This window comes from Bombyx mandarina, chromosome 01, assembly GCF_030267445.1.
Source record: "Bombyx mandarina strain Sakado chromosome 01, ASM3026744v2".
In the NCBI taxonomy this organism is placed as follows: domain Eukaryota; kingdom Metazoa; phylum Arthropoda; class Insecta; order Lepidoptera; family Bombycidae; genus Bombyx; species Bombyx mandarina.
Window position 1 is genome coordinate 4,973,572 of NC_143208.1, and position 26,080 is coordinate 4,999,651.

General features: G+C 35.7%; 3 protein-coding genes across 3 annotated transcripts in view; 1 reads left to right on the forward strand and 2 right to left on the reverse strand.

Annotated features, from left to right (window-relative positions):
- Positions 1-26,080, forward strand: part of LOC114245744 (uncharacterized) — a 129,394-nt gene that overhangs the window by 38,712 nt on the left and 64,602 nt on the right. The window lies entirely within an intron of this gene.
- LOC149503467 (uncharacterized) lies at positions 18,333-20,294 on the reverse strand. The gene has a single exon (XM_089738535.1). The coding sequence runs from the start codon at positions 20,292-20,294 to the stop codon at positions 18,333-18,335; it is 1,962 nt and encodes a 653-aa protein (XP_089594661.1).
- On the reverse strand, positions 20,502-22,271 carry LOC149503468 (uncharacterized). Its single transcript, XM_089739086.1, has one exon. It carries the CDS (start codon positions 22,269-22,271, stop codon positions 20,502-20,504), a length of 1,770 nt encoding a protein of 589 aa, XP_089595212.1.

Sequence of the window (26,080 nt, forward strand, 5' to 3'; positions counted from 1 at the left end):
TCCCAGTCATCAGGTTTATTTCAAATAGTTTGAAATATTCAATTTACGATTTCTGGAGTAGAAAAAGCGAGGAAACTTCGTTCGAAGAGCCGTTTTTAAATATCCGACGACTCATTAACTATATAGGTGTATTAAACTTTGCCGACGGAATCGGGCATTTTAATTTTAGTGCATAATTAATATCTGTATATAAACTACCGATTAAGTGTATAATATAAGTGAGAAAATACATTTGTAGGTGTTTTAGTTTTTAAGTGATTGAAACCTACATTCAAAAACAACTTTTACAAGTGTTTTTCTGAGTGATTTCATTGACAAAGTCGCAACAGGTAAGTGGCTGTTGATATATTTATGTACGTAGTCGTAGTACGTAGTACGTCTCGAATTCTTTTATTATTTCTGCTTTTTAGTTGCTTAATCTTCAATAATAGCATTGAAAAATCAAGTATATAACATATCTGAAGTTATATGTGGTGATCTAAAGAAATAATTAAACTATTTTATTAGATTTTATTATATGTAGATCTAAAAAGGAATGATGATAATAGAGATTCAATCTAACAGGCTCGCCGAGCGCTTACAAGCGAATTAAGTGATTTGCCTATGGCGAAAAGTTTTCCCAATTGCGCTCAATCGATCGGCATTGTAATTGATTACTGAATAGTATGCTAACATTAATTTAGTTTCAAAATCAAAGCATATTTCTCAAAACTTGTAGGTATTGTAGTTTTCTTTCATAATCACATGACTGATTGAAAAAATGAAGAAGCTACGCAGAATCTTTACAAAATTACTTCTTTGCTATTAAATGTTGTGTGCTGTAGTAGACGTGAATCGAATCAAAATAGTTCACAGGTACATTTACAGGTTTGCTTTTTCTGCGCCACAGCTACGTGAACGAGCTTCTCGAAAGCTGCTTACAAATAATTAGATTGATCGAGAGACTCCGAGCTTTTAAAACGTTTTTTATAAGATAGTGGGCACGATCGCGGTTTTTGGTTTCTTTTTGATGATATTAGCTGACGGCTCACCTGGCGCTAAATACATACTTTATCGAGTTTTTCCTCATATTTTTTTGCATAGCTGTGGTAAGTTCCTTTCTGCTCGGTGTTTTATTAGCGGTTTTTTCTCAAGTAAGGTTTGAAAAAAGATCTCAGTGGCAGGCAACGGATCGCCTATGTATTATTTTAGGAATGTTTGGCAATGTGAGCTGAATGTGATCCATACAATTATTTTAGAGGTAACTGATGAACAAGTGACAGGACGAATAAAAAAAACGTTAATTTCGGTCCGTAAAAAAATCGAATAAAATTAGATTTTATCGCATCAACCGGGAATGGGGACTAGTGATCAATACGTTAGACATTCTGGTTCTTAAGATTCCATATCCCAAAATACTACTCTCTTACAAACTACATCGAAATTTAATTTAGTTGAAAGAAGTTTTTTTTTTACTTTTTCAAGACACTTTTTAAGAAGAACAAACCAAATGTTATCATTATACGCGTTTTTAATCCCTTTACCATTTAATCGGCTTAATTAAAAATGCATCCAACACTGTGCGACGCGGCATAAATAAGCAGAATTATGTTAACTATAGCTTCGGGACGACTACACGTCCAATAGTCAATAAAATACTAACAATACAATTTAAGATATTTCATTAATACAAACCGTATACCGTTCTGATTATTTATCGTTGGCTGTTGAGGATTGAGTAATAAATATATAGTTACGATCCTAGACCCTCCTACCACTGAAGTTAAGGTAGCGTCGGCATCGCGGAAATCACTTAGCGAAGGAATGAACTCCAGTAATTGTGTTAAGAGTTTGCAGTCTGTGTCCTGTCTACTAACTATAGGTGGATCCTTTCCATTTACATTTTTACAGACAAGCCGCTTTCTATCGACGCAATAAGCTAATTGAATTGTTTTATATATTAAATTAAAATTTAGTATTTGAAATCAGTTTAATTGTCACTTATTATTATTATTATTATTTTATTGCTTAGATGGGTGGACGAGCTCACAGCCCTCCTGGTGTTAAGTGGTTACTGGAGCCCATGGACATCTACAACGTAAATGCGCCACCCACCTTGAGATATAAGTTCTAAGATCTCAGTATAGTTACAACGGCTGCCCCATCCTTCAACCCGAAACGCATTAGTACTTCACGGCAGAAATAGGCAGGGCGGTGGTACCTACCTACGCGGAATCACAAGAGGTCCTACCACCAGTATTAAATCGTTTTATGGATTCCTTATTTCAATCTTCAATCAATTTCTACGTATGATGTAAGCAACACGAGATTGTTCTGTTGCTGTTGTTTTTTTATTTATATAGTTAAAGTTGTGTTGTCTATTTTTAAACCTTAACGGTCGTGTATTTTTGGAAGGAAATTCTTTAACACGGCTTTTGATTGAGATTATTGAGTGATGATAAATTCTCGAGACCGTTATTAGTACTCTAGATTTATTTAACCATAAATGTGACTTTTAATTAAGAAAAAGAACAAAAATTTGTTCTTTTTTTGTACCAATCGCGCTGACGGGAATATGTAGAATAAGCCCGGTGTACAATTTAATTATTACATTTGGTTACTTTAAAAACTTACATTCTAAAGTTTTTATAAATAAAAACTTCCGATTTCGAAAACAATCAAATCGGAAAAGAAATTTTGATAATCAGAAGTAGATTTATGAGCTAGCAATTTTTGGTAAGTCAGAGGTAATGTTTGATAGGATGCGCAATTGCTGTGAGATATGTATATGTACATTATGTACATACGTGTTATCTGTGGCCGCTGCGGCAATGGTACCAACCGACAAAAAAAATATTGTAATGAAATTTGAAGCCCATAAAAACTCCCAAATTTATTATTGTTGCGTGCTCATCACGGTCAACCTGGTGTTAAACGTGAAGTTGTAATATTATTTATTATCAAGTGTGTAGAAATATTATGAAGACTAGAACGTAGTACACATATCAATCATTATCCGTACTTAGAATTTTTTTACGAGTTGTAGTGGTCGCATTGTATCAGTATCTCATTTATTTATGATGAGCATGAAAACCGAATTCCTATGTCTCAAAGCGGATGGTAGTATTCACATGTGATTAATCGCTGTGGGTTCTCTACTTATTTCCCGCCATGATAGTTGAAATGCGTGACTATTCCACATTTAATTTAATTATTTTTGCTTGTTTTAAGTACAATGCGTCGTAGTTTTCGAAAACGATCAAATATATTAATCAGTAAAACAATCGATTGTTAAAGTTTTCCTCAAAAAATTAGGAAGAAAAATTCTAAGTTGGTATCACTATGTAGCGCTCGAGCGATTTAATAGTTAATACCGATCGCGTAGAGAACAAAAGAGAGCGCGTGCGGCATCCCCTTCGTTATAAATGTTTATTTACTAATTACTATTTACATACTTTATAGAGACAATAGTGAAATTATATGCTCAGCGTCAAAATGAGTATCAAAAGGGACTTAGCTCTTAAGGAGGCTCCCACGACCGCAGACGTTACTCTTCAACTCGTGTTTTCATGTGATAATATTGTTCCAATACCCAACCTAATAATACAGTTTCGCCAGCTTTAGCATCGGAAATCTCTATTATATAGATTTTTATTGATTTGTCAATACCAAATCGACGGGCTTAAATTATTTTTTGTCTATTCTCTGGAGATTCTAAAGCATGTAAAAAATATTATATACGTACATATAGATATAAATCCATACTTATCTGAAAATTTCAATTATAATATAAAATAGGTCAGCTGCCTCATCCTTCAATAAGCAGGGTCCTTGCACGTCGCCTTACCATCAGTATACTTACCGTATAAAAAATACATAACGTTTACGTTATTCTTAGTCTTAGATCTATGCTATGGCGGCACCTTGCATACATTGATGTACGGGTGATTTGCGTTGACGCGGGACGTATGACAGCCACTAGTTTAGCGCAAAATGATCTTAATATTTTTGCACAAAAATAACTTTTTTTCATCATTAACGATTTTCTATAAAATGTATAGCTAAGCTAATCGTAACTGAAGCTTAAAACAGCTACCCGAAGACAACAAGATGCCTTGATATTGCCAACTCGAGAGGCACGTTCATAGATTGAGAGTATCTTCATATAGAAACTAATAGTAGTTTATTAAACGGCACACAACATGGAAGATAACCCATTTACGATGTGCATACGAGGCTTAAGTAATAAGCTCAGTGATATTGAGTTATAGTCAGATTTCCTATCGGCTAATGGTCCCATAGGATATTATAACGATAGAACATACAATCTTTGAACTTTGTCATTAAAATGGCAATTAAGTGCCGGTTTCACATTGAGGAATTTCGATAAATCTGCTTTCTAAATATTCCTAAATTATTTTATATCGATGAAGTCGAAGCGTGAATAGATTTTTTTCCCTGAATTTTTTTTTAATTTTTAATTTATTTATTGCTTAGATGGTTGGACGAGCTCACAGCCCACCTGGTGTTAAGTGGTTACTGGAGCCCATAGACATCTACAACGCAAATGCACCACCCACCTTTCGTTTTGTTGAGACAAAGACATTATGCCCCAAAACAACGAGTGAGTTTTGAATTCGTTCAATTATTTAAGTACCACCGGCTTACTATCAGATGGGCTGTATGCTCGTCTGCCTACAAAGGAAATAAAAAAATATACATAAATAGAAAACTATTTCCATAGTATTATTATTATTCCAGTATTTCCAAATTATTATTATTACTAAATTATTATTATTATATTATTAATATTTTTATAGTTCATCAAAAAGTCGATATTCAACGTGGCTGATAAAATTGATTATTGTATGTATACTCGAGGCACTTTGTTTATTTACTGTAACGTTTATTTTATTATTTTATTGCGTATGAGCCTTTAATTCCAATGTAGCTAATAAAGGAGCTCCTAAAAATTTTGTCTTGTTAAAAAAAGTCGAATCAAATGTAATCCCACTTGCTGTTTTATTTCGGCACTGATATACGTGTGCTCGAGAGAATAATTATCCTGCGGAAATTAAATCCGCAGCGATGAAAATCATTTAAAGTACGTTGTTAATTACTTTGTTATAATATCATGTTGTGATTTAACATTCCACTACATATTTATTTATTTATTTATTTATTTAGACACACCAACAGCAATACACACAAAACATTCAAGCTTAAAATTAACATGTATAAAATTAACTACTGGTATGTAATAATAATAATAATAATGTAATAATAATAACGACCCATTATAATATTTATTATAATGGGTCGTTGGCGGATTCCTCAATTTTACAAATTATAATTTGCTGTTGTTAGTCTAGCTCTATTTTTGGGAGTGACATATTTTAATATTATAATAATATAAAATTTACATAATTACTAATGTCGTTTAAAAGGTAACTTCAAGGAAATCTCTAAGAGAAGTCCAACTTCAACAATACGGCGATAATAGCGGTGATCATGATGAATAAGTTCATAATTCAAAAATGATTCTTTGTGAATTATTTATATTTAAAGCGAAAGTTTCTAAAACTACACTGAAACAAACTTTATTCTGCTTAGTTTAAGTAAATTCGTTATAAAATTTGTTCATTCATTTTATCCTAAATAAATTTATTATTCAACAAAGTGATTAATTGTAAATTACGTTAAAATGCAAAGTAACTAACGAATAATGCTTTAGGCAGTAGTACTTCGAAGGTCAAAACAGTATGAAGGTTAGTTAATAAACAAATACGAAAATCATTTAACATATATAGAATTAATATTTCGATGAAGAGTTATGTATAAATACGCTAAGGTAGTGGTCATGTACAAGTCAACCTTTTCCGGTAGGGTTAGAAGCGTGCGGGGACATGACAAGATTTAATAGGAAATTGCTCGTAAGTGGAACGGAATGTATCAATTAAGTTTGAGACCGAAAGTACAGTGAGGCGTCCTTATTTAAAAGATTAGTGCAAATTGAAAATAGGACCGAAAGTTTTGACCGAACGCTATGTAGATTTGAGAATGGAGTACACTGGAGTACACTTTCAATGACGCTTAAGACATACGCGATATTCATATATATCTATATATATCGATACAATAGATGCGATCATGATTTTTTCGAGTTAAAAGCTGAAGGTTCCGTGTATGTAAAATGAATAATAATCTAATAATGTTTTCATTATAGTTTTTTTAAGTTTAATCCGATTCTAAATGCGCTATCACGTTAGACGAATTATTATAAGTTCTTTACTTCTCCGAAGCGGAGTAGAGCTTGTTAACGAGATCCTCATTTGTAGTCGAATCTGGGATTCGCCTTTATTTCGCTCTATTAGTATGTCTTCCCAATTATTCTTGCCTCGGTCGGTACTGTGTATCGCAGTCTGCTTAGGATTACTATACCATGGCTTTGCATGAGGGTTCTTTGAAGATTAAATCCAATCAACTTTCCACATTTTCAGCATGTTCGTTCGAAAAATGTATTAAAACATCCAAGCAGATATATCGAGTATATAATAGATCGCATTCTATTTAAAATTCGATTTAATTAAAAAATATGCGTCGAATGAAATTGAATAATTCAATTCACCGCTGATTGCTTCGAAGTAAAATGGCTGCCGCTGCATTGTAATTGAGTAGAAGAGCGAGCCATTACGCCGGGATGCACTTCACCAAAAGCGGCGTATAACTGTCCAACAGTCAAAACGTGTAGTTTATTGTTTTTTGTTCAGTGTCGGTTAAAAGGCTGGTTAACTTTATGTATGTTCGGGTGTGTGTTTGTCTCTCTCTCTCTCTGTTTCTGTCTCTCTCTTTCTAAGGGTATCTGTGTGTTTCTCTTTTGTGTTGGTGCTTAAAATTTACACACTTATCAAGGACCAGTATAAATAGAATAATAACAAAGGTGAAATTAATTGTTAGTTCGGTTTGCTATTGAATTGTTTTTTTTGTTTATAAGCAAATTTGTTGTTTGTTTGTTTTTAAATTATATTTATTTATTCACTTTAAGAATTGACAACACTGATTTCGGTAGTAAGCAGATAATATATCTAAGATCATTCATCTGTGTAATTTATAACCATAGGACCTAATGACGTGTGAGGCAGTGACCTGTTCCGACCTCTCGTCCAACATTCTCATTCATCGTAACAATGTTTTAACTCATAGTATGTAAGTTCAAAAAGATAACAGAGGGCGCATAGTTTTAATGATACAGTTTCTAGAAAATTGATAAGCTCTTGTAATTGTTTGTTGTACATCTCTATCATTGGCTCTCAGAAAAACTTTGACTCATAAATTAATATAGTTTAGTTTAGTTTAGTATAGTATAGTATAGTATAGTATAGTATAGTATAGTATAGTATAGTATAGTATAGTATAGTATAGTATAGTATAGTATAGTATAGTATAGTATAGTATAGTATAGTATAGTATAGTATAGTATAGTATAGTATAGTATAGTATAGTATAGTATAGTATAGTATAGTATAGTATAGTATAGTATAGTATAGTATACCAACTACCTACCGAGCTGGCGCTATGACCCCGAAGTGGGTCTTGGTCTCCGACAATAAACTTTGCCATTCATCCCGGCGCTGCGCAACACCTTGCCAGTCTGACACTTGGAGTTCCCGTAAATTTCCTTCCACAGCGTCACACCAGCGGTACTTGGGCCTCCCTACGGGGCGGCGTCCCTCCGGTACACCCGTGTACACCCGTTTCACAGCCCGATCCTGCTCCGTGCCTTCATCTCCCCCAGAATATTTGGCTCGTGTAAGTCGTCGTGGCCTAAAAGATAAGACGTCCGGTGCAATAGTGTTGAAGTGATGCACCGGTGTTCGAATCCCGCAGGCGGGTACCAATTTTTCTAATGAAATACGTACTCAACAAATGTTCGCGATTGACTTCCACGGTGAAGGAATAACATCGTGTAATAAAAGTGAAACCCGCAAAATTATAATTTGCGTAATTACTGGTGGTAGGACCTGTTGTGAGTCCGCGCGGGTAGGTACCACCACCCTGTCTATTTCTGCCGTGAAGCAGTAATGCGTTTCGGTTTGAAGGGTGGGGCAGCCGTTGTAACTATACTGAGACCTTACAACTTATATCTCAAGGTGGGTGGCGCATTTACGTTGTAGATGTCTATGGGCTCCAGTAACCACTTAACATCACGTGGGCTGTGAGCTCGTCCACCCACACTAAGCAATAAAAAAAAATAAAAAAAACATATAATATATATTTTATATAATAAAATATAATAGTATAATATAGTATAGTATAGTATTTTCTACTATACTATATAGTAATACAGTATTTTCAAATTGGAAATTATATTATTTTATTATTCTTGGAAACCGGAAAGTACTCCATGAATTAATGGAGAGTAATCAAAACGAAGCGTAACCTACATTAATTGAATAATAAATTGTATATTATAGCCGTTGGATATGTTTATAGAGATAGAGAACATTTACAGTAAATTTTGATAGGTAGCGACTTGGCTTTGTCACTAGCATTGCTGGCGTCCACGGGCGATGGTAACAACTCCTTACTAGTTGGGCTATATGCTCGTCTACTTACAAAGTTAATGAAAATAGGTTTTAGGAACAATGCTTAGAATGTTTCATAGTCCGGGTAGGTACCACCACCCCGCCTATTTCTGCCGTGAAGCAGTAATGCGTTTCGGTTTGAAGGGTGGGGCAGCCGTTGTAACTATACTGAGAACTTAGAACTCATATCTCAAGGTGGGTGGCGTCATTAACGCTGTAGATGTCTATGGGTTCCAGTAACCACTTAACACCAGGTAGACTGTGAGCTCGTCTACCCATCTAAGAAACAAACAAAAAAAAGTCGCGTTTATAGAAACTTACTTAAAGTGAATAACAAACTGCCTAACTTTTATTTTCCTTTTTGGCTTCATGAATTGGATGTTTTGGATGTTACTTTGATTCGTTGTTAACTTCTGCGACAAGCAAAAATTCAATTTCCGCATTACATACAATGAAATGCAAAAAGTGCATTTTTTTTTATTTATTGCTTAGATGGGTGGACGAGCTCACAGTCCACCTGGTGTTAAGTGGTTACTGGAGCCCATAGACATCTAAAACGTAAACGCGCCACCCACCTTGAGACATAAGTTCTAAGGTCTCAGTGTAGTTACACAGCGCATAAGTACAGTACATAAGTAAAACTCATGAAATTTATATTCTTTGTGCTTCAAAATCGTCGACATCTCGCATATAAAAACATGTTCTACGAAAAATTAATGAATGACCATTCAAATGCGAACTATACTCAATTAGCGTTGGGTATATGATAGCTGTTTCTAAGGCGTAAGTGCAAGCTTTTCGACTCAAGTTTTAACAAACGATTAGCCTACATTAAGCTTCATTGTTTTTGCACTTTTTTTTTGTTAATACACTTCAACTAATTAACATTGAGTACTTTGAACAAAATACGTTATTACTAATTAATATACAGACGTAATAGTTTTACGTTATAATTTTAACACATTAGATTTGTCTTTTATTATTGACATTTTGAAAATTAATATTACTGAATGTTTCAAAACTTGTTTATTGATAGCACTAAAGCTCGCCGATAGCTACAGAACCAAAAAAACGAAATCTGTACACGAGTAGAGTAAAGAATGATACTGAATATTTTTATCTCTAATGAAAATAAAAATTGAATGAATCTTATGAATTTTACACTTCATCTGTGTCATTTAGTGTGTGACGAATTAAAAATTTTTTTTAGGCAATCTATAAATTTATAATAAAAGCGATATGAAGAGTTATATCACAGTAATTGTAATGTAAGACGTGAAAACATTTATTTCTGTTGTCGGAAAAGGTGTATTCATACAGTAGACTTGGTGTGAATGTGGTTTTGCGATAGGTTGGATTCCAGCATTTTCTATGGAGGACATTTTCGAAATGAAGCGCAGTTAAGAATTTCTTGAAATTGATTTTGATCCTGTATTTTCTTCTCACTTACAGTTTTGTTTATATACTAGCTTTTGCCCACAACTATGTCCGCGTGGAATAGTTCACAAATAATGCTTTATTTTAGAACAAATTTGGTTAACATAAAAAATGTTATAGTGAGCCAACTTTAACATATAGACATATACTGTCGCGGACTTTTTTTAGATCTTTTAAAGAGGAACAATTTTGTCATACAATTTTTTAGCGGAACTTTAACCGTTTCTGCAGTGTACGCAGCGGAAGTTCTCAAAAGGGGAAAAAGACCCGATTTTGAAACATTCTTTATTGGTGCTCCGCTGGTATTGGTCTTAGCGTGACGCTATATAGTTTATAGCCTTTCTCGATAAATGGACTCGAAAGATTTTTTCAAATCGGACCAGTGATTCCTGAGATTAGCGCGTTCAAACAAACAAACTCTTCAGCTTTATAATATTAGTATAGATTTATATTTTAATTGTTCTGAAATCGCTTTTGATGTATTGCTACACGGCTATTGAGGCATTCCCGTTTTTATATTTGTGTGCTTCGGTAATTGTTTTATACCTGGCGAGCCATTCGCGAACTCATTCGACTACACCAGTTACAAAGTAATTACAACTAAAACCCGTTGAATCGGTTCTTAATCATGTACTAAAAAGTATTTAATTCAGTATTTAGGAAATAATTGAAAACTCGGGAGGACGTAGCCGCAAGTTGAATCGAATGGTGTAGGCTTCGTCTACGACTAACCGCAGAGGGCTACGCTGCTCGCTACGTGACGTAGAACGGCTACAAAGTTGCGTAGTAGAGCAATAAATTTTTATTCAACAATCAAATCAATCAAATTTTTTTTGATATATGTATGTATATGTGCATGTATGTATGTGTATGTGTATATATATATAAATTTCACTGGATTGGTACACCGCGCGTAATTCGTGTCCAAATGATTCTTGTCCACCTGATGGTTGTCTGGAAGAGATCGATCTTAGCGATAAGACCGCCAATTGTACTTTTTTGTATTTAATGTATCGCAATGTTTATTTATTTTTTGGTGTACAATAAATAATACTCTCTCTCTCTCTCTCAGCTAGTAAGATGATAACTAATTGTCAAAAACACTCTTCAACACACACACCAACATTTTTCAAAGCGTGCTCATTTGACTTGATTCATAAATGAAAATATTTAAATTATGGAACTCTCATGGATTTTATTTATAAAAATATTGTACGTCATTAATTATAACACCAAGCTATTTCATACATAGAATATGTACAAGTGGTCAAACTTGCGATACTAATTTCATACATGAATTTGCATGACTGACTTAATTGCGTTCTGGCTCAAGTGTGACAATTCTAATTTCGACTGCTAATTTACATAATGATAAATACGAGACTTGATATGTTAAGCGGTGTTTGTTTAATGGTTGCGAGTTTTACTCTGAAGTATTTTCGGGTAGACCAATGTATACTATCCGTATAAATTTTAGGGTCATTGTACCTATTTGGTTCAGCTTATGGATTAAAGTTTCTCGAATTCCTCCGCCTGTTGCCTGACAACAAAGTAACTCGAGTATTAGGATTGATAGTACATACCATTTTTTTATTTATTGCTTTGATGAGTGGACGAGCTCACTGCCCGTCTGGTGTTAAGTGGTTACTGGAACCCATAGACATCTACAACGTAAATGCGCAGCCCACAACCTTCCTTCTAAACCTTGTTCTCTCTTCTTGTGATATTTCTTGTATTTTATCCGTTTTTGGTTCTATAATTGTATTAGTGTAAATATTTACACTATCATTTAGATTTTCAAATACCAAAAGATAATGCCAAGCTTGTTGTCCTTTTGAGTATTAGATCAAAATAAATGCACTACAATTACATATGTCACGTGCATTTATATATAACTACTAGCTGACCCGGCAGACTTCGTAGTACCTCAATCGATAAATAAAAGACCTAAACTTCTAATAAAATAAACTTAAAACATACAAAAGGAATCCGTCCGACGGGAGACACGTCAAAGGAAAAACAAAATTATTATTTTTATTTTATTCCGAGCATTTCATATTTATCTACCTTTTAAATCTTCTCTGGACTTCCATAAATAATTCTAGACCAAAATTAGCCAAATCGGTCTAGCCGTTCTCGAGTTTTAGCGAGACTAACGAACAGCAACTCATTTTTATAAATGCACTACAATTACATATGTCACGTGCATTTATATATAACTATGCATTGGTAAGAATACAAAGGCATTTACAGATTTTTCTGAACAAATCGACAGATATAACAACCCGACTGTCCGTTGGTAACAAGAAACCATTTGCTCTATAAATAAAGCAGCAATCTTTCAGATACATTTTTCGTAACGAAGTTGGTCTCCAGTTTTCTTAAAAGAATATTCTTTTCCTTACGACTAACTTGATGGTAAGCAGTAATGTAAGAGACACATAGCAAATACTGGAGATATTACTATTAAAATAAATATTATTCTCTGATTCCCACAGTACAGGAAATCCTAGTAAAAGGATTTGTTCCGGATTACTTTTATATGCAATTAGAAAATTGATCTTAGTTAAATTATTTCAACAAGAAATTAAATTTCCCTACTAAAGGAAGTTTGCTCCTTAAAGTTTGACTATTGTAATAAAATACAATGTTGCTCACATAATAGGAATTTTGCTCTGAGCACACAAGCACTCGCTTGTTCAAATGTTGCATTTTATGATTATAAGATTGCGCATTACTCAACGGAAACACCTAGAAAATGCGATAAACTCCAAAAGTTACGTTTTTTACGGCTCTTTATCTTTCTTTACGGGGCTTCGTTTGTGGCTACAGCTATTTAGAGTGTTTGCTTATTCGAGACAGATTTCCCTGACCGTAACTCAAACATTTGAGCACTGCATTGGCGTAAGTGCTTGTAGCTATACTCAGAGCCCATTAAAGTTACGTGCTTAGAGATAACTTGAATGTAATTGCAATTTACATACATTTATAAAAGCAATTTTGTTATGTACACAATTTTAATCTTGATGTCGTGCGGAGTAAGGGTGTATTAGATTAGTACATATGTATAGGAAAGTCTGAGTTATAGTCAGGCAAACGTAGTTAAATATATTGTATTAGTAATTAAAGGACAAAGTTAAAGTGGTGGTGGGCAGAGCACATGCTCGTAGAATGAATGACTGTTAAGGTCGATTTCGCCTCTACATGCAATAAAAAAGCTAAATTGTCAAGTTAAAAGAAATGAAGTTTTAATTTAAAAAATCTATGCCCCGGATTAGTGAAATCTAGGGAATAATCAGCATTTTCAATTCAGTTTGCTGTTTAAGTCTCTGTAGTTCAAAGTGAAGATTTATTTTCATTACCACGGTCTACGTGCTTATCTCCTGTGTTATATGAAATAGTTACCGTAAGCCATTAAAATCATGACGAGAACACCGCCGCTTTGAGTACTGACATATAATTGTGAATTGCCTTGGAATAACGACTTATCTAGTCTTCAAACAGCATTTACACTTCACGACAAAATCGTATAATACGGAGGACCGTACAGGCTCACAATACGAGTAGTTACGCAAATTGAAAATTCTAGAACACGATTACTTTGAATAAACATCTGGATTCAGCCGGGGCTTCGATTGGGAATGTTAGAATTACGAATTATTGAAACTTAGCAAACTTTACCTACATTACAAGCGCATACCTCAAAATTATTTGTCAATAAATTTAGCTGTCGACAAAATTAGACTTTGACTAAGTTATTGATTATGATTTACGAGAATGAGTTTCGGCGTCGCTAATAAAACATCGAGTACTTACCATAGAGTAATGCAATTAACGACTTGAAAAAAGAACATGAATTGTATTTAAAAAAGGTATTTTTAACATTTTCCCGTAACGAACAAAATCAACAATTCAACTGGCACCGTAAGTATAAAATGCATCAGTTAAACGCAAGAATAAACCTTTTGTGGTCTTTGTTTAAGTACAAATCTTAATAACGTCTCCTGCAGCTATTAGTGCAGTTCATTAGAGGCGCTTAAGATTTCAGCACGTACGCGGGTCGCTTTGCTTTGTTAATCAAATCTTGTTAATGAACCAGGCGGCGTACTCTCTCTCTCTGACAGATTACGTGTAACATCATTACAATATACTGCATGTAATTATAAAAGCATGCATTCCATTCTGAATAATCATGGTGGAGTGTTTTTCGTTAAATTTTATATTGATCTGTTGGTTTTTCACACGTGAATTGTCGTTGTGATAAAATACTTTAGTAAAAATGCTCTCGTACTAAGCATATAAGGCGAGCTATGAGAATTTCGCGGCCAGACAAACTAGCTGCCCAGTATATTCTTAATATGCTACTGACTTTGAGTAGTCGTCGTGGCCTAAAGGATAAGACGTCCGGTGCATTCGTGTTGAACGATGCACCGGTGTTCGAATTCCGCAGGCGGGTACCAATTTTTCTAATGAAATACGTAGTCAACAAATGTTCACGATTGACTTCCACGGTGAAGGAATAACATCGGGTAATAAAAATCAAACCCGCAAAATCATAATTTGCGTAATTACTGGTGGTAGGACCTCTTGAGAGACCGCGCGGGTGGATACCACCCTGCCTATTTCTGCCGTGAAGCAGTAATGCGTTTCGCTTTGAAGGGTGGGGCAGCCGTTGTAACTATATTGAGAACTTAGAACTTATATCTCAAGGTGGGTGGCGCATTTACGTCGTAGATGTCTATGGGCTCCAGTAACCACTTAACACCAGGTGGGCTGTGAGCTCGTTCACCCATCTAAGCAATAAAAAAAAAAGTTATAGTAGTACTTACTTTCAAGAAAATTGCAAAGAATGTTCCGATGACACGTTGAATGTTAGATTAATTTTCAGCTAGCTCTACTATAATAATGCACATTGCCCCTCTAGTAATTGTAAAATAAGTAACCTAAGTTTCTCCGAAAACATTCTCAGGGATATTTTAAGCTGCAGAATTAAACTGGATTTAAATTATTAACTTTAACTGGTCTGCTTTTTTCATAAAAAAAAAAACAGTTTCATCGTCGAATGTATTAAAAAAAAATACAATGTTACTTTTGTTTTTCATGAATCCTGACTTACATTTCTTGAATCGTAGATATTTTGATTCGATTGCTCTTTTCAGACGGTAACTTAATCCACGCTTTCCTACTCCTAAATTAGAAAGGTCTGTTTATAATCATATAGTAAACATGCCTTGATTAAAATGCAATGCGGCTTCCATGCCCCTTTCCTTACAATAGACGGCCACCTGTGATCCTTTTTAAATGTATAATGTGAGATTTTATAAATCGCTCTCAATCAAGGATTACTTGGGGAGTAGTGATTTTTTTTATATAAGTTGTTACTGTAAAAAGAAATATGGTGGTAAGAAAGAACCGGCGACGCGACTAATTTGCATTTGTACGTATTCTGTTCTATCAGTCCACAGACTATTGTGCGCATAGTCTATAACAATCTATAGATCAATGAAAAGCACGACAATAGTAAGGATAATCTTTAAAGACATGTACGCTAATTTTTCTGTGAGATCGGAAGTGTACATTTTTTTTTTTAATAATGCGGCGTGATGCATGTTTGTAAATTTTGAAAAATTATCTTTAATTAATTTACTATTGATTACATTCCTAAAGTTACGAAAACTTCTTGAAAAGAACTTATTTATTAATATTTGGTTAGATAGAACACGTGTGTTTTCAAAGATCATATTGCATTCACCACTGATTACTCAAAGTATACGTAAAACAAAGTTGGTGCACAATTTAAATATAAATAAATAAAATTTAACAAAATGGATACACGTAATTGATCCAATATTGTTTGTAGGTAATAATGTGTATTGGATAATAGTCCCGTTACTAATGTTAATTGATTTATTACATTCCGATGCAGTCATTTGCTAATGACGTTATCACTAGCATCAAATCAATTTGCGCAATACAGATTAATCCATTTGATACTTTTCACTTAGTGTTGCGCAGTAAGTAATGTGTTGTAGGTACTCATAAATACGGTCACCGTCCTCGTAGAACCCGTCGCTGGCGACGAAGGGCTCGACGAGCGAACTAACCCATAGACACAGCCCACTGAGTTTCTCGCCGGATCTTCTCAGTGGGTCGCGTTTCCGATCCGGTGGTAGATACTGCGAAGCACTGCTCTTGCTAGGGTCAGTGTTAGCAACTCTCCGGTTGAGCCCCGCGAGTTCACCTACAAACGTTAGGGCGAAGCTGAAATAGCCTCTCAAGGCTATCAGCATGTCACTCATTCTTATCACTGGATTAGGATAAAGGATTTGTTCTGTTTACGTACAGGCTATTTTTATTTATTAATGTAATGATATGTTTGAATCAAAGTAAAACGCGAGACAAAATGAATAACCTACTTTTCAATTCTTAAAATCGAAGTCATTTGCCTTGCTAGAACCAGTGCCTCAAAAATTTACGAACTTGATATTTTTTACGAGTTCTTTTAATATGTCGGTTGCAATTTCTGTTTTTATTTTATTTTAAAATAGAGCATCGTATTGTTTGAATCATTGGCGGCTTTTTACATTAAAAACATTATCTATATATTAATACGTGAAGCAAAAACTTTGTATCCCTTTTTACGAAAATTGCGCGGACACAAGAGTATAAAATTTCCCACACTTATAGAAAATATAGAGTAGGAGTGCACAATGCTAATATTTTTTTAAATAATGCGTAAAAAATACATTAAACCAATAAAGAAAACATTACGCACACTAACATGTATTTGACACACACACGCATACCTACTATTTTGTTTATAGTTAAAGTCTGAGGTCAAGCTGAGAATAGATTAATATTGTTTTTCTTTAATATTATTTGTCTATAGTGTAGCTTTGGTGGAATCTGTGATTATAGAAGTAAAGTCTTTGACTATAGAATCGTAATAATGTTCAAACTTATAATTTAAATTAATAATTATAGTCGAGTTTCGACTACCGGGCGATCGCTAGCTAATATTATTTAACGACCTGTAGAGCTGACAGTTTATCCGTGACACTGCAATGAACGTGCACTGTTGCTTAGAACTATTATCGTCAGTAGGGACTGTACGCTAACGACGTATACATTATCTTTGCGAGTTCGTGATTTTTTTTTATGGCCCTTGTATGCAGACGAGCGTATGGCCCACCTGATGGTGTGTGGTTACCGTCGCCCATGGATTTAAGCAATGCCAGGAGCAGAGCCAAGCCGCTGTCTTCTCCTGTACTTCAGCACTGACCACTTTTGATTAGCTATATTACCTTTTAACAAGAAACTTGTTATTGAAAGATATGAATGTTTTAAGTAATTGTTTTAAATGAGTTTGAGGGTAGAAAGCAATTGATCCTGCATCGGTCTTTATAAACTGCTTTATAAACATAGACAGGGGAAGTATTATGCGGCTTAAATCCTTCGCTATGATGGCCCCTCAGCTAATGTACCGTGGCACGAGCAATAACCCCTTGAATAATTCATTAGTCGAGTCCGTGAACAGTTTTTTTCCCAGCTTATACACGTATTTTGAAATCATATCGAAACAAAATAGCCTTTTTATTTGATTTTGGGCGGCTTTTGTCGATCTGCCTATTACGTACAAAGCCTTGATGAATGAAATTTGAAATGTCATGAAAAACAAGAAGTCTTTGTAGTATACTATGTTAGTTTATTATTTGTAGATTTTTTTATTAAGGCGAGTTAAATGTCCGTTATAATGTTAGGCAAGGACCGGACTCCGTATACGTATGGCATAATGAAAGTACATGTGTTTAAAATCCCAATTATATTAATATACTAATAACTGTTGTCCTACCCTTCGCACCGGAATTATCCGGCCTTGTGCATTAAAATGATACTGTTTTCTATTCAAATAGTGTTTTGTATCATCGTGACTTTACAAACGATTCGGAATATGATTTCACTAACGAAAATAATCTGCATAGGATTCAAGGTTTATTTATTTTATCAAAATATTCGTCTAGTTATTTAAACGATAAAAAAAAATACTTTGTACTATACTTCTTATATCTATTATATAGTGCCAACTTCTTATATATATTATATAGTATATATATTGTTCCTTGCTGGATGTCTTATTGTACTCTTCAATGAAACGATTTGGCTCGTATTTACAAGTATATTAAAAGATAAAAACTGAAGAACAAATAATAATGAAGTTGAATATTGTAGTAGATAATGTATGTAATCGTTAAAGATGTATATGCGTTCGCGATCGCTTGATGAAGTGAAGCTCGGTGGTGGGCGAGAATAAAAACTTGCTTGGAGGGGGATTTAGAGATCCTTAACATCCTCCGGGGCCTTGGAAGCATTTGCTTCCAATGAAGAATCTTCTGCAGTATCCAATAGAGGACAAAGATATCGAAGTCCACGCCGATAAACGCCAGTCGAAGTTTTGATTTCGGCTACTCGCACGATATTGTCCTTTCCTGGAAATAGGTTGATGACTCGACCTGTCCGCCATTGCATCGGTGGAATATTCTCGTCCTTCAGTAGAACTAAGTCACCATTCTGGATTGATCTTGCTGGTACGCGCCATTTGTGTCTTTGCTGTAATTCGTTCAAGTACTCTAGCTGCCATCGATTCCAAAAATGTTGACGAATCTGCTCCAAGTGTTGGTATCGGCTCAATCTAGAGGTACTAAGTTGCATGTAGTTAAGTGATGGCAACGACGTCAAAGGTCTTCCAATGAGGAAGTGTCCGGGAGTCAGAGGAGCAAGGTCATCAGGAGAGGAAGATAAGGGACATAAAGGCCTGCTATTGAGTATGGCTTCGATTTGATTAAACAAAGTAGCTAATTCTTCAAATGTGCAGTGAGTGTTATCGAGAATTCTTTTCAAATGAAATTTGGCTGATTTGACTGACGCCTCCCATAGACCCCCGAAATGTGGTGCATATGCCGGTTGAAATTTAAAATCAATCCCTTCACTAGAAAGGAATCCACCGACGCCATCAGCATGAGAGTTCACAAATTCTGTAATCTCTTTGGATGCAGATACGAAGTTTCTGCCATTATCGCAGAAAATCTCCTTCGGCTTACCTCGGCGAGAGATAAAACGACGCAACGATAATATGAATGCCTCTTTGGTGAGGTCGCTTACGGCTTCTAAATGCAAACATTTGTATCTGAGGCAGACAAAAACGCACATATAACATTTCGATATCTTACACCCTCTACCCTTCCTATCAGTTATTAAGAAAGGTCCACAAAAATCAATACCAGCACTTATAAAGGGGAAGTCAGGATCAACGCGTTGACTGGGTAATGCGCCCATCATAGGTGCAAGCATCTTAGCACTTGCCCGCCTGCATACAATGCATTGTCTCACAGTAGCACGTGCCAGATCTCTGCCCGCTATGGGCCAGACGAATTCTCTGACAGTGGACAGTAGTAACTGTGGGCCAGCGTGCATAAGACGTAAATGTTCTTGCTGGAACAATAGTTTTGTCAATTTATGCTTCGCATGTAGTAGCATAGGATGACGTTTGTCGTAAATCTGACAAGAATAGTTTAAACGACCACCTACACGTAATATACCCTTATCATCAATAAACGGGCTTAAGGAAATTAAAGGATTGTTCGGACTTAGCACGCCTTTATTATCGATTGTGGCTAGTTCAGCACTAAAACTATCCTTCTGAGCTAATCTCACTAAAGTTTCAAATGAATTGATGAGCTCATCAGGCTGCAATATACCATTCTTTCTATTGAGTTTGTTTCTGCAATTTAAAACGAATCTTAAAATATATGCACAAGCTCTTTGCAATATGCGCAAATTAGAATACCTATCAAAATGTATTAATGTCTGTATCATGTTTTTAGATGTTTTCACTAAATTAATCTTTATTTCCGGCAAATCATCAGTGGGATGGCGGTGGTTAAACAATGCTGGCCACTCATTTTTCCTTTCTTTCAAGAACTTTGGGCCGTTCCACCAAAGTTCCATCTGAGGAAGTGCAGACACATCCAAACCACGTGAAGCTAAATCTGCAGGATTACACGACGTTGGCACATGACGCCACTCAGAAATGTCAGTCGATTCCAAAATAGTACCTACCCTGTTTGCCACAAAGGTTTTCAGTCTATCACATCTCATACTCAACCAGGTCAGCACAATAGATGAGTCAGTCCAAAATATTTTGTGGGAAATTGCGCATCGCAATGCGCGACACACGGCACTCACCAACTGTGCGCCCAGGACGCACGCGCATAGCTCGAGTCTTGGAATAGTCATCGGATTCACAGAAGCTACTCGAGCTTTGGAACATAACAAGCGTACGCGCACGTTGCCTTGCGCGTCGTGAGATCTGAGATAAATGCATGCTGCGTAGGCAGACTGTGAAGCATCGCAGAAGCAATGCAGCTCTGTGTTAATCGACTCGGGACATAAGACATGTCTAGGAATTCGCAAGTGTTGGATTTCAGACACGCTGCAAAGAAATTATTGCCAGGCTCTGCTTATGTCGGCGGGAACAGGTTCATCCCAATCGATTTTAGTCAGCCAAAGTCTTTGCAGTATGATTTTAGGTTTAATTGTGAATAAACTCAGCAATCCAAGAGGATCGAAAACTTTACATGAATCTGATAAAATTGATCTTTTGGTAGGAATATTTTTTGTAATTTTGTAATTGCTAGGAAAGCTAATGTAATCTTCGTTGGGGTTCCAACCTATCCCTAAGGTATGTGACGATGAACTAATTATGAGTTCACGTTGAACAGACTGCGGCTCGATCAAGAGAGATGGTATATTGGAACGGTACTTACGTAGATTGAAACAGCCGGCTGCTAATGTACTCTCTACGGTTTTTTTAATATAATGTAGCTCAGTCTCACTGTCACTTCCGGTGAGCATGTCGTCCACCAGGAAGTCGTTCTGAATAATATTTTTAATTTTAGGTTCACAAGAGTCCTCGCCCAACTGCCACAGACAACGTGTGCTCAGGAAACTTGAACTAGAAAGGCCATAGGTAACTGTATTGAGCCGCAGTGATCTCAGTGCCTCCGTACTTGTATCACGCCAAAGTATCATTTGCAAATCGCGGTCATTGTTTTGTATTTGTACTTGTCGGTACATCTTTTCTATATCAGCTGATATTACGTAGGTGTATTGACGAAATCGAAGCAAAATGTTAAAAAGTTTATCTTGTATATTTGGGCCAACCATTAATAAATCGTTTATGGAAAATCCAGATGTTGTCTTCGCACTACCATTAAATACGACGCGCAGCTTGGTTGATTCGCTAGATGGTTTCAGTACCGCGTGGTGAGGTATAAAATAAGATTGCCGAGGAATCAATATCTCCGACTCAGACAAATGGCCTAGCACAGAGTATTCATGTATAAACTGCGAATATAAATTTTTAAGGTCACTGTTTTTTGACAAACGTCTCTCCAATGACAAGAACTGGTTTCTAGCTAGTGTGAATGAGTCGCCTAAGCAAGTGGGCTCTGAAACTAACGGCAATCTCACACAAAACCTGCCTTCATCATTACGATATGTGTTAGCAACGTAATGATTTTCACATTTTATTTCTTCGTCTGTTTTGAGGGAATCGTATTGAGGTACTTGCTCAATTTCCCAAAACTTAGCTAGTTGCTCATTAAGAGACCTATTTGAAACTCTCGACTCGCGCGATTGAATAAAAGCATAATTACAATGTATAGAATTCTTGTGATTGTTTTGACTGGTTGAGATTGGACCAGATAATATCCAACCTAGTTTGGATTTATGCATAACGGGCTTGTTGGTTCCTAAAGAAATTTGTCGCGGTTCAATTAAAGTCCAAAAAATATCGGCTCCTATTAGTAAATCAATAGGTGCCGAATAATTGAATTTAGGATCTGCGAGTTTTAAATGAGATGGAAGTTGTATTTCTGAAATATCTACTGTCTTATTAGGTAGGTTGGTTGTAATTTGAGGCAGCACTAAACATGAAGTTTCAATATTATAATCGTTACACTTTGAGGCCAACACTATGTTGCAACGATTCAACGACTTCAAGCATGTGTTTTGATTACCAATCCCTATAATGTTTAATTTAGTCGGTAAAGAACTTAACTGTAATTTCAATTTTAAATTCTCTGTAATAATGGACGACTGACTGCCGCTGTCTAGAAGTGCACGAGCCGTGACATGATGTCTTGTGTTTGGATTGTATATTTCGACCATCGCCGTTGAAAGAAGTACATTTGATTTGGAACCCACTGACATACTGACAGCGCTATTGCACGTAGCCTGCTCACCCTCAGACCCCGCTTCGGTTGTCGAGCTTTGTGCTTGAACGTTGGATATATTTGCAGCCTGAGAATTATCCCTATGTAGTAGGGTGTTGTGAAATAATTTGCAAATGTAACAAGGACCTAACCTACATTGTTGTACTGAATGCCCCTTGCGTAGGCAGTTAAAACATAGTCTTAACCTCACCACCTCGGCGGTCCTGTCAGCGATTGATTTTGCCAAGAAGGTCGCACAATCATATAAGCGATGATCACCACCGCACAGGACGCATATGGAAGTCGACGAGGAGGAGGATTGGCCAGCTGAAATCACAAATGATCTTGTTTGAGGCCGTTGACCTTTGCTCAAATCGAAGGAATTTAGCGGACGTTTATTAACTGAAGCACGCTCTGTCCTATTCAATTGTATTGATTCCAAAATATCGGCTCGAGCTTTCAGGAAACAAAAAAAATCTTTAAGAGAAGGTGATCTCTTGAAATTGCTCCTGTGCTCCTCCCACTTAAAATTAGTGCTACTATCGAGTTTTGAAGTGACCAGATGTATTACTAGCGTATCCCACGACGCCGTTGGTTCGCCCAGGGTGTTGAGAGCCCGTAAGTTTTTCGAAATGTGATCGATTAAAAATTTTAAATCTTTAGATGAATCGCGAGACACGGGCTGAAGATTACAGAGCGAGTTTAAATGATTGCTTATCAGTTGCTTTTCGTTGTTGTATCTCTCGCAAAGAAGTTGCCAGGCTTCATCATAATTGGCAGAACTAACTTCGAGATTGCTGATGACGTGAGCAGCCTCTCCTTCAAGATAAGAGTTGAGGTAATGAAATTTATGTACTGATTCAATTCTGTTGTTGCTGTGGATCAATGAAGTAAAAGTGTCTCGAAATTCTAGCCATTTAAAGTAAGTGCCGTCAAAGTTCGCAATTTTTATAGTAGGCAATTTGAAGCCTGATATATTATTATGTTGACTTGGGTTTGAACAATTGGAACAAATCTCAGAATTTGCGGGCCTAAAGTCCTCGCGTTGCGTCTGATTAGCCTCCAAAAATAATTGAGTTTTTGCAATAAGTGATGAAAAATCTGTCTCAATATCATCCCTTATATCTAGTTCAGCTTCTAGATTAGCAGTGTTCATTATTTCTATCTGCGTCTGCAATTCATCAAACTTAGAAAACATATCTCTCAAACTTTCATATCTTTGATTAAGCATACACAAATCAACCTGCAAGGCCGGCTGCGTTTCTGAGATCTTATTAAATAAATTTTTATATTTAGTAATACGACCCTTGACGGAACTACGACGAGCGTTGAGTTCTTTTAATGTGCTTACTGTGCTTGCACTGGGGACATCTAGTTTAAGACTCCCGATTGGCGAGATAGATCTCTCAGTATGAGACATAATGGCAAAGTAATGAGCAATACAAAATTGAAAGCAAACGAGAAAAATAAATAAAATTAAAATAGAATGTTACGTAAATTATGCAATCCGGTCAATGCCCTCAATTAACAATGGGTCAAGGTCAGCGCAGTGTCTTATAAACTGTAGTCGGCCAGATGCGGGAACGAACGGCTTTGAAATGACACACGTAGTGCGACACGAAGCGTTTACTGGAATGCAGAAATTGAACTATTCAAAACAAATGTTATGATTAAATGAATGCGTATGATGAATAATTTAATGTTAAATTTTTACGCTTGTTATTAAAGAATTATTTCGAAATGTATTGTAACAACTCGTTGTACTGCAATCTCAGCGTTAACAAAATGTAATATTATAATAATTTGTTGTATTTAATGAAGTATTGATTACGAAATGATATTTGACTTTATTAATGTGTAATAATCAACTTTTGACTAATGTATTTCACTCTTAGTTATTAAGATGGAGGTAGTTTGTTAAAGTTTAAAGTACATTAAGCTAACTTTCGTTCGAGTCTAAGGCCTATGGATGAATTAATGGATGATTTATGATGAGAATAGATATAAATCAGGAATGGACACTTCCCTGCTGTTTGATGTTGATCACGTTGATCACGTCGAGGTCACCAATGTTCCTTGCTGGATGTCTTATTGTACTCTTCAATGAAACGATTTGGCTCGTATTTACAAGTATATTAAAAGATAAAAAACTGAAGAACAAATAATAATGAAGTTGAATATTGTAGTAGATAATGTATGTAATCGTTAAAGATGTATATGCGTTCGCGATCGCTTGATGAAGTGAAGCTCGGTGGTGGGCGAGAATAAAAACTTGCTTGGAGGGGGATTTAGAGATCCTTAACATATATAACCAATGACTCGAATGATCTTGCAACCTGCCCTAGTACTACGTGCCCTATACTAGTTAGGAATGGAATTTGATAGTAAAACATGACCAGGAAGATAAGAAGTTATAATTTCGATTTTATCGAATTAAATAAAAGGGACTGGTTAATTTCCTTGCACGTACGAGATAGAGCATATGTTGCCGCGTTCTGCTTTTCTAAAGTCATTTCTATAGTCATAGTAAGTAGGAAATATATCAACGAAACAAACTTGATAAATATACGTATATTGTTAAGGTTTTTTTTATTCACTTCGAAATAACGTAATTGATTTAATGGACCATGACCGGAATGCCGGTACTTTGTGCGATTAAATACGAATGCGAGTGTGGAATATGAAATGGCGAAATTTTTCGAAATTATTTTTGTAAAATTCAATTTTGTAATTTTAATTTCTCAGTACTGTACCTATGTATACCGATGTTTGTCCACTGATACTCATAACTGATGTCGTTAATAATTTATTTAATTCATATTAAAAGCTTCAAATCTCTTATTACTATTTTATTATATAAATGTGTGAAAGCAAATTACAATAACATTTTTAAAAGTCAATTTCATCTTTCAATCATCAATTTTAGTGACATGCTAATAAAATCAAACGTATGGGACTCAATAATGTGTGAAACTATTTTGGTTTAAATATTAATGGGAAAATATTATTAACTCCGTAATGAAGGAAGTAACTAAGATCGTTGCTCTGGTTGAAGTTATAAGGAGAACTTAGACGTGTTCTCTAAGATCGTGAGAACAAAACGGGTAGCTCTACATCGCGCATCTGATCATTAACACGAAGTTTATAGAAGCTGTCGTTAAGTTTTGATTATTATTGCGAATTACATTTCATAGCAATACAAATATGATCACGTATATTTCCAGCGAGGTTAGATCGCAACGTTCACTGCCCACTTAGAGTCTTCATATTGAAGTCTCAGGTGTATTAGTGTCACGACTGTCCTACTTTTACAATACGAACCCTAGATTTCTTTGCGTTATAAATAGATAGGCTTAAAGTGAGTGATGAAAGCGCGTGGGTTTGATTTTGTGCTCCACGCGCGGAACGTGTGAAACGAAACAGTCTTTGGGCGGTACTCGCTATTGCAGATCTGTTTCTTTTATTATTATTATTTTATTGCCTACATGTGTGGACGAGCTCACGGCCCACCTGGTGTTAAGTGGTTACTGGAACCCATAGACATCTACAACGTAAATGCGCCACACACCTTGAGATATAAGTTCTAAGGTCTCATATAGTTACAACGGCTGCCCCACACTTGAAACCGAAACGCATGCGGTGCGGATGAAGAAGACTTTGTCACTCTTGCCGGTGCGGACCAATTAATACAGGTGTTTGTAAGAGTTCGACACCGACAATTATACACTATGAATCGTATACAGTATGCTTTCGTAAAGTTATAGCGCATTTGAATCTACCCTAATACTAGTGCGTCGAGAAATACCT

What these genes read in the sequence shown, in the direction of transcription:
- LOC149503467 (XM_089738535.1), bottom strand. Translation starts at nt 20,294, where the DNA reads ATGACTATTCCAAGACTCGAGCTATGCGCGTGCGTCCTGGGCGCACAG.
- LOC149503468 (XM_089739086.1), bottom strand. Translation starts at nt 22,271, where the DNA reads ATGTCAGTGGGTTCCAAATCAAATGTACTTCTTTCAACGGCGATGGTC.